At 40.8% G+C, this 12,561-nt stretch overlaps 1 protein-coding gene across 2 annotated transcripts in view; it reads left to right on the forward strand.

Moving 5' to 3' along the window:
- LOC140196759 (NEDD4-like E3 ubiquitin-protein ligase WWP1) overlaps window positions 1–12,561 on the forward strand; it is a 157,378-nt gene that overhangs the window by 67,913 nt on the left and 76,904 nt on the right. For both annotated transcript variants that reach the window (XM_072256491.1, XM_072256501.1), the window contains one exon: window positions 9,840–10,018. In XM_072256491.1, the coding sequence (XP_072112592.1) occupies window positions 9,840–10,018 (179 nt within the window). The remainder of the gene's footprint in view (window positions 1–9,839; window positions 10,019–12,561) is intronic.

The raw sequence follows: 12,561 nt of genomic DNA on the forward strand, positions 1-12,561 counted from the left end.
GGCAGTGTGCAACAATACCCCTCTCCCTACCGGCAAAAATAAAGCGCACCCACTACCAGCACTCAAACGTGAGCAAAGACACAGACTTGCAGTTACCCCAAAGACTACATTGTTCACACGATAATTCGACATGCTGCAGGCTCTTTCTTTCCTAATAAGGGAGAAAGCGGTGACTCCATTTTCCAACGAGCAGGGAGAGACAACAAATAACTGGCTGGTTTACGATGTTAAAAAGTCCGTTATGTCGCTTTTTTTGAGCTCTGTGCCTGAAGATCGCAAAGATCCCGGTCCCCAGGCACACAGCAGATGTTCCAACTCTCCCAACGACACACGGGTCTCCTGTGGTGACACCGACCCTTGATCTGCCTGTCTCCAGTTCCTCGAGATCCCAGGGCCGAAATCTTAGGCCGAGACTTTGCCATGCCGATTAGTGGCTGATTGTGGAACCCCGAAAGCGGGTCCCATTCCTGCAAAGAACCGTGGTCAGCGTGTAACTCTAGGTCAGGGTCTTCAAAAGAACCCTGAAAGGGAAAAATAGAGATATTAAAGATGGAAATAGAACTGTTTTCGAAGATACAAGCAAAGGAGTCTCCGTCGGGCGCCATAACTACTTAGCTCTGCATCCTCGATGTAGGTGCAGGATAGATGTATTCCAAAAGCAAAGAAACACTCAAATGGCAAAATAGTACAACTGTGGCTGACAAAGTCAAAGCTAATGTAAAAGCAAAAGAGAGGGCATACAACAAAACAAAAATTAGCAGGAAAATAGAGTATTGGGAAGCATTAAAAAGCCTGCAGAAAGCAACTAAGAGTTATGGGGGGGGGAGGGGGAGATGAAATATGAAAGCAAGCCAGCAAACAATCTCAAGGTGGATAGAAGAAGCTTTTTCAACATATAGAAAATAAAAGAGAGATGAGAGTAAATATAGGACCGCTAGAAAATGAGACTGGAGAAATAATAACAGGGATGACAAGGAGATGGCAGATGAACTAAGTGAGTATTTTGCATCAGTCTTCACTGTGCAAGACTCTAGCAGTGTGCCAGATGTTGAAGGGTATGAAGGAAGAGAAGTGAGTGCGGTTACTATTACAAGGGTCAAGGTACTGAAAAAGCCAAAAGACTTGAGGGTACATAAGTCACCCGGACCAGTTGAACTGCACCCTTGGGTTCTGAAAGAGGTAGTGATAGAGATTGTGGAGGCAATATTAAAGATATTTCAAGAATCATTGGACTGTGACATGGTTCTGGAGGACTGAAAAATTGGAAATGGCACTCCACTCTGTTAGAAATGAGGGAGGCAGCAGAAAGGAAATTGTAGACCTATTAGCCTGACCTCAGTTGTTGGGAAAATGTTGGAGTCAGTTATTAAGGATGAGTACAAGACAGGATAGGACAAAGTCAACATAGTTCCCTTAAGGGAAAATGTTGCCTGATGAACCTGTTGGAATTCTTTAAAGAGATTACAAGTAGGATAGATAAAGAGGATGCAGTGGATATTGTCTATTTAGATTTTTAGAAGGCTTTTGACAAGGTGCTACACATGAGGCTGTTTAATAAGTGAAGAACTCAGGGTGTTGTAGGAAAGTTACTACCATGGTTAGAGCGTTGACTGATTGGTAGGAGTCAGCAAGTGGGAATAAAAGGATCCTTGTCTGGTTGGCTGCTAGTGACTAGTGGTGTACCGCAGGGGTCAGTGTTGGGACCGCTTCTTTTTATGCTGTAAATCAATGATATAGATGATGGAATAGATGGCTTTGTTGCCAAGTTTGCAGATGATATGAAGATTGGTGGAGGGGCAGGTAGTGTTAAGCAAACAGGAAGACTGCAGAAGGACTTGGACAAATTAGGAGAATGGGCGAGAAAGCAGCAAAGTGTTAGAAAATGCATGGTCATGCACTCTGGTAGAAGAAATAAATGTGCAGACTATTTTCTAAATGGACAAAATCCAAAAATGTGAGATGTTAAGGGACTTGGGTGTCCTTGTGCAGAACACCCTAAAGATTAACTTGCAAAAGAGGTCTAGAATATAAGAGCAGGGATGTGATGCTGAGGTTTAATAAGGCACTAGTGATGCCTTGCCTTCAGTATAGTGAACAGTTTTGGGCTCCTTAAAAAAAAAAAAAAAAAAAAAAATGTGCTGGCATTGGAGAGGGTTCAGAGGAGGTTCACAAGGATGATTCCGGGAATGAAAGAGTTATCATATGAGGTACGTTTGATGGTTCTGGGCCTGTACTCGCTAGATCTCAATGAAACCTTTCGAGTGTTGAAAGGCCTAGTCAGAGTAGATGTGGAAGGGATATTTCCCATGGTTGGGGAGTCTAGGACAAGAGGGCACAGCCTCAGGTTAGAGGGCCATCCTCAGCCAGGGGATGGTAAATTTGTGGAATTTGTTACCATAGGCAGCAGTGGAGGCCAGGTAGTGGGTGTATTTAAGGCAGAGATTGATAGGTTCTTGATTGGCCACAACATCAAAGGTTACGGGAGAAGGTCAGGGATTGGGGCTGAGGATGGGGGGTAAAGAAAGGATCAGACTCAATGGGCCAAATGGGCGAATTCTGCTCCTGTGTATTGTGGTGCTATGGCCGAATAATCAAAGCCCCTGAGTGACATGTCCTGCAATTGATAGTACAACCTCCCACCAGTGCAGAGATGCATGTAATCCAGCATGGCAATACACTGATCGAACACCGGAGGGCAGCACTGATAGGAGAGGCTAGCCCCCCTCCCCACTGAGCATGGATGCCTTGCTGCACCACTTCACACGGCTCCTTACCTGGTCTGCTACATAGCTCTCATGTTGTCTGTGGCGTTACCAGACAAGGGTAATAGGCCTATGGCAACTTACCTTATCACTGTCCAACATAGTTTTGCAATTGCAAGTGAAATGTCCACGATAATCACTCATGGTCATACTGCATATTGCCTTCGTGCACCAACATCAAGTAGCAGGCAACAACATGGTCTACAACCAAGTCTGCTCCTTCAAACCCAGTCTGGCTCCTTCAACATCCCAGCCGGCTCCTTTGACACCTTGGCTGGCTCTGCCGATGAACTAGTCCAGCTATTCCAATCAGCGAGCATCTCCCTTTTGGGATAGCCCTGCGGTATCCAAAGTTCTTGGAGTAGAATTGTCTTGTTATCATAAAAACACAACTAGCAAAGAAGAAAGCAACTTTGGTTGTTTGAAAGGTTGTTGCGTGCAAACATGTAGCCATCTTACTGGATTGAAGGACTATCTTTGGTTTTTAATACCTTCAAGGTTGATGATCATGTGGCAATGTCTCTGTGGTCATTTGTTTTGGAGCCAAACTGATGTTTAAGTAGCATTCAATCAAATATTCAATACACCCATGTTTCATTTTTAAATGAAAAGCACTCTGTTGGAATTGACCTTCTCCTTTGCCTTTCTAGTAGATTCTGTCTTTTTTCTAATTCTGGCATCTATTTCACCCAAAAAGATTTGTTTGTCCCTCTCCAGAAGAGGGCTAGTGTTCTTTCTAGAATGGAGTGGACATCCATCTTCCCTCACTTGTAACTTCCATGGTTGGGGTGTATGTGCTGAACATTGTAGCACAGTGGCTGCATGTTAAAATGAGCCTGCATATCATGAGGGTTTCACTTATGGGTGGGACAGGTGGGGTCAAGGAATCACTGAGATAGCAGGAAAATACATTCTTGATGACAAAACCCATCAGCCAGTACTGGTTCTTGCTTCCAAAGGGAGGAGCATCCACTTTTTTTTCCTTCAGACGTCCACGCCACGCCACGCCACTTGTGTCTCATGCAATTTAATCTCTTTTCCTGCACCCCTCTCTTTCCTCGACCCTGCACAGTGCTCTTTGCACATTCCTCTCAGTCCTTCTCTCTACCCATTGGAACTCCTCTTTCATTCTTCAATCCTGAGAAGAAATTCCTGTGCCGTTGTGGGATTGCGCTTCTTTCACAAGCGGCCAGGCTGATAGTGAGACAACTATGGTAGTGGCCTCATATTAGCAGATGGACATTGTGACTGTTAAGACACCTGTGCTTCTTTAATTGTCTTACTAAGTCTGGTTCATTACACATTACTAGCTCCAAAAATGAATTATGACTTTTTGGGCTTTTTACATACTGATTAAGGCAGAACTCCTGTATACTTTGTAGGAAATTCTTTTCCATATTCTCTTTACCTCCCTCTTTGATAAAATCCTTAATGATTATTGTTTCATATATTTTTAAATTCATTTTCACAACTTGTTTAGAACTTTCAATTTGAATGCTAGCACTTGAAGGTCTATTCAGTTTGAATACTACAACTTAAAACTAGCATGTATTAGTATAGAATGTCTTATAACTAACTATGTAATTGAACAGAATGAAAATCTGGTTTGCACTTAAAATAGTTAAACACTTACATTGCTGTATAAAATTCTGAGAATATTGCACTTTGTAACTCTGACATTTCATATTTTCTTTCATTGATGTTCTATAATTGGTCATTTGGGAATTATGCACAGTAGGTATTTATTTAAATGTCTTGAATGAGTGTTGAAAATTAACAATAGTGATTCAGTCATTGTTATACTTTCTGTGAAGTTTGGTTTCCATTGAATTCAGTGAAGGTTCAGAGCAGACCATTAGAAGAAGCTAAACCAGTACATTGCCATTTAAAATCAAATTTATATTCCAATTATGTAATAGCATGGTACAGAGAGAATTACCTATGAGTGAAACTCACAATGTTTCAGATTTATTTGCATAGACATTCTGGTGCTCTCTTTACAAGCTTCAGGCATCTTTAATGAAACTCAGTTCAGGAGATCAGGCCTGTGCTGACAAGTATTTAAATCAAATGAAAATGAAATGATACCAAACTGGAGCTGTGAACTTGAGGATTGGGGTAGATTTCAGAATTCAACAAGGAAAGTATTTTGATTATGATAGATATAAAAGTATATGAGAGTCACCAAGTAGGAAACATACAGACTATAAAATCGTCAACTGATATGCAAAAAGAAAAAGATTAGCAAAATTTAATGTAGCCTTGTATATTGGGAGAGGAGAAAGTAAATTAAGGAATAAAGAAATGGCAGAGAAATTAAAAGTTTTGTTTCAAATTAAATGTCATGTAAAAAGACAGAGAAAATGGTCTGAAACTAATACTAATGGAGAACAACATGGCAAGAGTGAATAAAGAGAAATCTAGTGTACTGCACTATCTGACCTTACCTGCTTTGGAGCTGCCATATGCAATTGGGTAAGCATGCTGTGGAATACTTGTGTAACGAAGAACGTCTGGTTATCTACCATATTATTTGCACTTACACGCTAGCACTTCTATTGTTATCTCCTGTGCTGTTTCAATGAGATCAAGCAGAACCTTGAGGATCAAGACCTTCTGTCTGGGATCCTCTGAGATTTCAGCTGTCAAATTCTCCAACTTCAGCCAACCCATTCTTTCTTTATATCTAATGGATCTGGTCTGTTATAATTTAGGCTCTATTTTTCCTCTTATTTTTGTATAGGCTGGCCTGTTGGTCATATCCCACAATCTTACAATTAGTAATACAATAAACAGACAAAGAAACTTTATTGATTTTCATTGTTACTTAACTAAAGAGGTTATCTCTTTATCTGTTCTCATCTTATCACAGATATACCTATTGTTCTGCACATCCTTTTCTCATCTTCTCTGCTACCCAAAACTATTTTGTTTTCTTCTTTCCCAGAAACCTGGGACCAGCTGGTACAATTATGAGGGTAGGGAGAGAATTAGAATTAGTGGTCAAGATTGGGATCGTGCAGAATGAGTGGTCAGGGTGAACACCTCATACTACTTCCAATCCAATGCTACTGTCAGTAAACCATGTTCACTCCCATGGCAATGCAGTCTGAGTTCCCTTTGTAATGGCATCCAGGCTACAAAGATGACTTGTGTCAAGAATTGCTTAGTGGAATTTCCAGAGATTCCAGCACTTTCAACCCAAGGTCCCTCTGTATATCAGTGCTCCCAGCCATTTACTGTGTATTCTAATGGAATTTGCATTACTTCATACTTGTCTGGATTATATTCCATCTGCCACCACTCTGCCCCCAACTCTGCAGCTGATCTGTGTCCCACTGTATTCTTCAACAAACTTCTATGACTCCACTAATTCTCATATTTTCTTCAAACTTACTTCTCTTACCACCTATGTGGTAAGAGTACATCCAAGTTATTTATACGTTACAAACAAATAAAGTCCCATCACTAGTCATTGTGGTATACCTCTTGTTATGGACTTCCAGTCAGAAAAACACCCCTCAACCATTGCACTCTGCCTGGCCCGTTTTGGATCTTGTTTGCTAGAACATTTTGGATCACTTGTACCTCAACCTTCTGGATCAACCTCCCATCTAAGACTTTGTCAAAATCTGTACTAAAGATCTTGTAAATCACTTCTACTGATCTGCCTTCATCAATTTTCTTTGTTACCTCCTTTAAAAAAAATGCGATCAGATTTGCGAGACATTATCTTCTCAGCACAAAACCATACTCACTCTTCCTAATCAGTCCCTGCCTTTCCAAATGAACGGAAAACCTGACATACAGAATCTTCCCTGCCACTGTCCTTTATTTTCTAGGCTTCTCCCTATTGCCATGTTTGAGCAATGGACAACATTTGCTATCATAAAGTCTTATACCTTACCTGTGGCTAAGGAAAATATAAAAACTTCTATCAGATTCCCAGCAATCTATCCCTTAGCACCCTGGGCTGTGGGAATTTATTCACTGTGCAAACTTCTCTGTTGTGAACACTGATGAAATATGTTCATTTATGGTCTTGATCATATATCCTGGCTCTATTTTAAAACTTACCCCTTTGGTCTACGAAGGGGCTGATTACTACTTCATATATCCTAACATAGCACAATAAAGCTAATGAGTATTGGTCAAATCACAGTATGCAGGAAATATGAATAAATAGGTTGTGTGTGGTTCAATAATAATAAAAAATACTTTATTGATCCCAAGTGGGAAATTCTTTCATTACAGCAGCAACATTTAAAAATATACTGAGCAGCATGCAGACTTAACTGTAAAGTATATAATAATAACATACACAATAATAATTTACCAGCATGCAATAATGATCAATAATGTGCAATAATATTGTACAAAATAATAAGACAGTGACTATCGCACTATGATGTGTGTTTTCCTTTTGCACAGAGTTGAACTGTTGTATTTGCTGAACTGTTGTTTGACAGGTTATTAGCTTTGTGTCTTGAAGCGAAGGAGGATGAGAGGTGACCTGACAGAAGTCTGTAAGGTGATAAGACCATAAGATATAGGAGCAGAATTGGACCATTTGACCCATCGAGTTTGCTCTGCCATTTCATCATGGCTGATCTATTTCCTTCTCAACCCCAATTTCCTGCCTTCTTCCTGTAACCCTTCATGCCCTGACAAATCATTCTCATGAATCTCCTCAGAATCATCTTAACGTTAGCACATCATTTCTTAGATAGGGGCTCCAAACTGCTCACAATACTCGGTGGGTGTGACCTTAAAAGTGCCTTATAAAACATTAAATTCTTGCTTTTATATTCTAGTTCTCTTGAAATGAATGCTTCCTTACCACCGCCTCAAACTGCAAGTTAACCTTTAGGGAATCCTTCACAAGGACTCCCAAATCCCTTTGCAGCTTGGATTTTTGAATTTTCTTTTAATTTAGAAGATAGTCTACACTTTTATTTCTCTTACGAAAGTGCATGGCTATACACTTTCCAAGATTGTATTCCATCTGCCATTTCTTCATCCATTCTCCTAAACTGTCTAAGTCCTTCTGTAGCCTCCCTGCTCCTGTGCCTATCTTCATATCTTCCACAAATGGCCACAGAGCTATCAGTTTCATGATCCAAATGTTTGACATATAATATAAAAAGAAGCGATACCAATGCAGACCCCTGTGGAACACCACTTCCCTTGTTCCTACACTGCCTCCTGCAAATCAGCCAATGGTCTAGCCTGTAATACTATGGGCTCTTAACTTGGTAAGCAACCTCATGTGTGGCACCTTGTCAAAGGCCTTCTGAAAGTCCAAATACACAACATCCACTGCATCCCCTTATCCTACTTTTAATCTCCTCAAAGAATTCCAACAGGTTCACCAAGCAAGATTTTCCCTCAATGTGCCTGGAGGGAGGAGATATAAGATGTCCTTAATGAATAGTTGGCTTCAGTATTCACCAGTGATAGGGAACTTGATGCTTGTGAGGACTGCGTAAAACAGGTTGATATGCTTGAACACGTTGATGTTAAGAATGTGTGTTTTAGAACTTTTGAAAAATCATAGGATAGATAAATCCCCAGGGCTGGATGGGATATTCTACAGGTTACTATGGAAAGTGAAGGAAGCTTTTATTGCATCTTTTGCAATGATCGCTGCCCACAGGAATAGTACCAGATGAGTGTGGCAAGTGTTACTCCTTTGCTCAAGAAAAGGATTAGTGATAATTCTGCGAATTATAGACAGGTCAGTCTTACTTCAATGATGGGCAAATTATTGGAGAAGATTCTTAGGGACAGGATTTACGAGAATAGCATAGTCTGGTTAGGGAGAGTTAGCATGGCTTTGCGAGGGGCAGTTCACGACTCACGAGCCTGAATTCTTTGAGGATGTGACAAAGCACATTGATTAAGATAAAATAGTGGATTTTAATAAGGCATTTGATAACGTTCTGTGTGGTAGGCTCATTCAGAAAGTCAGGAAGCATGGGATCAAGGGAAGCTTGGCTGTGTGGATACAGAATTGGCTTGCCCATAGAAGGCAGAGGGTGGTAGTAGGTGGAGAGTATTCTACCTGATGGTGGCTGACCAGTAGTGCTCCCCAGGGATCTGTTGTGGGATCCCTGCTCTTTGTGATTTTTATAAATGATTTGGTTAAGGAAGTGGAAGGGTGGGTTAGTAAGTTTGCAGGTGACACAAAAGTTGATGGAGTTGTGGATAGTGTGGAGGGTTGTAGGTTGCAACAGGATGCACAGCTGGGCTGAGAAGAGGCAGATGAAGTTCAACTGGAAAAGTGTGAAGTGATTCATTTTAGAAGGTCGAATTTAAAGGCAGAATGCAGGGTTATTAGTAGGATTCTTGGTAATGTGGAGGAACAGATGGATCTTGGTGTCCATATTCCTAGATCCCTCAAGGTTGCCATGCAATTTGATTAGAGCTGTTAAGAAAGCACTTGGTGTGTTGGCCTTCATTAGTTAGGGGAATTCAGTTTCAGAGCTGCATCATAATGTTGCAGCTGTGTAAAATCCTGGTTCGACCACACTTGTACTATTGGTTCCAGTTTTGGTCACAAGGATGTGGAAGCTTTAGAGAGAATACCGAGAAGATTTACCAGGATGCTGCCTAGACTATGGGGCATGTTTTATGAAGATAGGTTGAATGAGCTAGGACTTTTCCCTTTGGAGAGATGGAGGATGGGGGTGATTTCATAGAGGAGTACAAGATGATAAGAAGCATAACAAAAGTGGATAGCCAGAGACATTTTCTCAGGCTGGAAATGGCTAATAGAAGGGGGCATAATTTTAAGGTATTTGGAGGAAAGTATCGAGGGATGTCTGGGATAAATTCTTCACGCACTGTGTGGTGGATGTGTGTCATCAGACATTTCCCATGGATGGTTTGTGCCTATAGTGGAAATCTAGTCCTGAAAGAAAAAAAAATTGATAGAATAGATTGAATTAATTCAATGGAAACACTTTTAATAATCATAAAATAATATCTGAATTAATACAGATAAAAATTTAATTGAACAAGAATAGGATTGGATTTGTTTCCAGTATGTTAATTTCATTTATTTTTTTCAATAAGATCGAACACCGAAACCTTCAACTGTACAGATAGTCCATCAACAAGTTCTTCTCGGCAATCTGCAGCCAGTTCTCCAGTAATGAATGGAGAAAGCAATCGTTCTCCCTGTCTTGCAGCAGCCAGGCCGAAAAATACAACATCACCAAAAGACTCAGCTTCTCCATCTACAAGTGCTACTGGTAAGAGAGATTTAATTTTCCATGGCTCTTTCCTTGACCTCTGAACCTTACAGAATGCTTTTTGCCACTTGAAGCATTAGAAGTATTGTTATTGTTGTAATGTAGGAAGCTGACAGCTTATATTCAGCATAGGCAAGTTGCTGTTTCAGGTAGATTTAAAAGTTCCTTTTGCACTATTTTGATACAGCACAGGAAGTTTTCCAGTTGTTTTGATTATTTATTCCTTAATATAAGAAAGAAAGGCAAACATTTTACAAAAAAACCCTCAATTTTAATCTGTAAAATAGATTGCCTTATTTATACAATTGCTTACGCAAATGGCTGAATATAAACTATGACAAACAACTGTGAATAAGACAAACTATTTTAGTTACTAAAACTGATACTAAAAAATTCCTGTTGCATTTTTACTGTTCTTCCACTACTAAGGAATAAATATTGTCCATACAACAAAACATTTCTACTGTGCTTCAGAGTATGCTATTAGACATTTTAAATCCACCTGAAATGCCAGATGGCCTTTGATTTAATATATAAGTTTTCCTTTAGCAGTGAGTTTGTGTTTTGTATGAATTTTAGATGCAAATCCTTAATATCTTGATTCTGAGATACAAGTGCTGAGTCTGACACCTGTTCATTGGCTATATTTAAGAGGGAGTTAGGTATGGCCCTTGTGGCTACAGGGATCGGGGGTATGGAGGGAAGGCTGGTGCAGGGTTCTGAGTTGGATGATCAGCCATGATCATAATAAATGGCGGTGCAGGCTCGAAGGGCCGAATGGCCTACTCCTGCACCTATTTTCTATGTTTCTATGTTCTGAACAGAAGCTCTGAAAAATTGTTATTTAATGATGTTTGTAATTTAGAAAGGCATCTCTGTTTAATTTATGAGCCTATATTTATTACTCCATTGTGAATTCTATACATACCTGGAATCTTTCTTTCAACTTCCTGTATGCACCAATATGAATGATAGTTCTGCACCAATGGAATTATATTTTTTATTTGTGAACTAGATTTAAAAATAAGGCTTCATAAATCTGTGTATGCATAGATGCATAGAAACATAGAAAACCTACAGTATAATACAAGCCCTTTGGCCCACAATGCTGTGCCGAACATGTACTTACTTTAGAAATTACCTAGGGTTAGCCATAGCCCTCCATTTTTCTAAGCTCCATGTACCTATCCAGGAGTCTGTTAAAAGACCCTATCGTATCCGCCTCCACTACCGTCGCTGGCAGCCTATTCCATGCACTCACCACTCTCCACGTAACAAAAAAACTTACCCCTTATAGCTCCTCTGTACCTACTTCCAGACACCTTAAAACTGTGCCCTCTCATGTTAGCCATTTCAGCCCTGGGAAAAAGCCTCTGACTATCCACACAATCAATGCCTTGCATCATCTTATACACCTCTATCAAGTCACCTGTCATCCTCTGCCGCTCCAAGGAGAAAAAGCCGAATTCACTCAACCTATTCTCATAAGGCATGCTGCCCAATCCAGGCAACATCCTTGTAAGTCTTCTCTGTACCCTTTCTATAGTTGCCACATCCTTCCTGTAGTGAGGTGACCAGAACTGAGCACAGTACTCCAAGTGGGGTCTGACCAGGGTCCTATATATCTGTAACATTACCTCTCGCCTCTTAAACTCAGTCCCACGGTTGATGAAGGCCAATGCACCGTATGTCTTCTTAACCACAGAGTCAACTTGCGCAGCAGCTTTGAGTGTCCTATGATCTTCACACACTGCCAGGAGTCTTACCATTATTACTATATTCTGCCATCTTATTTAACCTACCAAAATGAACCACCTCACACTTATCTGGGTTGAACTCCATCTGCCACCTCTCAGCCTAGTTTTGCATCTTATTGATGTTATTGATGTCCTGCTGTAGCCTCTGACAACCCTCCACACTATCCACAACACCCCCAACCCTTGTGTCATCAGCAAATTTACTAACCCATCTCTTCACTTCCTCATCCAGGTCATTTATAAAAATCACAAAGAGAAGGGGTCCCAGAACAAATCCCTGAGGCACACCATTGGTCACTGACCTCCATGCAGATTATGACCCATCTACAGCCACTCTTTGCCTTCTGTGTGCAAGCCAATTCTGAATCTACAAAGCAATGTCCCCTTGGATCCCATGCCTCCTTACTTTCTCAATAAGCCTTGCATGAGGTACCTTATCAGACGCTTTGCTGAAATCCGTATACACTACATCTACTGCTCTACCTTCATCAATATGTTTAGTCACATCCTCAGAAAATTCAATCAGGCTCGTAAGGCATGAACAACAGGAATTCTGCAGATGCTGGAAATTCAAGCAACACACATCAAAGTTGCTGGTGAGCGCAGCAGGCCAGGCAGCATCTCTAGGAAGAGGTGCAGTCGACGCTTCAGGCCGAGAACCTTCGTCAGGAGTCCTGACGAAGGTTCTCGGCCTGAAAGGTTGACTGTACCTCTTCCTAAAGATGCTGCCTGGCCTGTTGCGCTCACCAGCAACTTTGATGTGTGTTGCTCGTAAGGCATGACCTG

Source organism: Mobula birostris, chromosome 1 (genome assembly GCF_030028105.1).
Source record: "Mobula birostris isolate sMobBir1 chromosome 1, sMobBir1.hap1, whole genome shotgun sequence".
NCBI lineage: Eukaryota > Metazoa > Chordata > Chondrichthyes > Myliobatiformes > Myliobatidae > Mobula > Mobula birostris.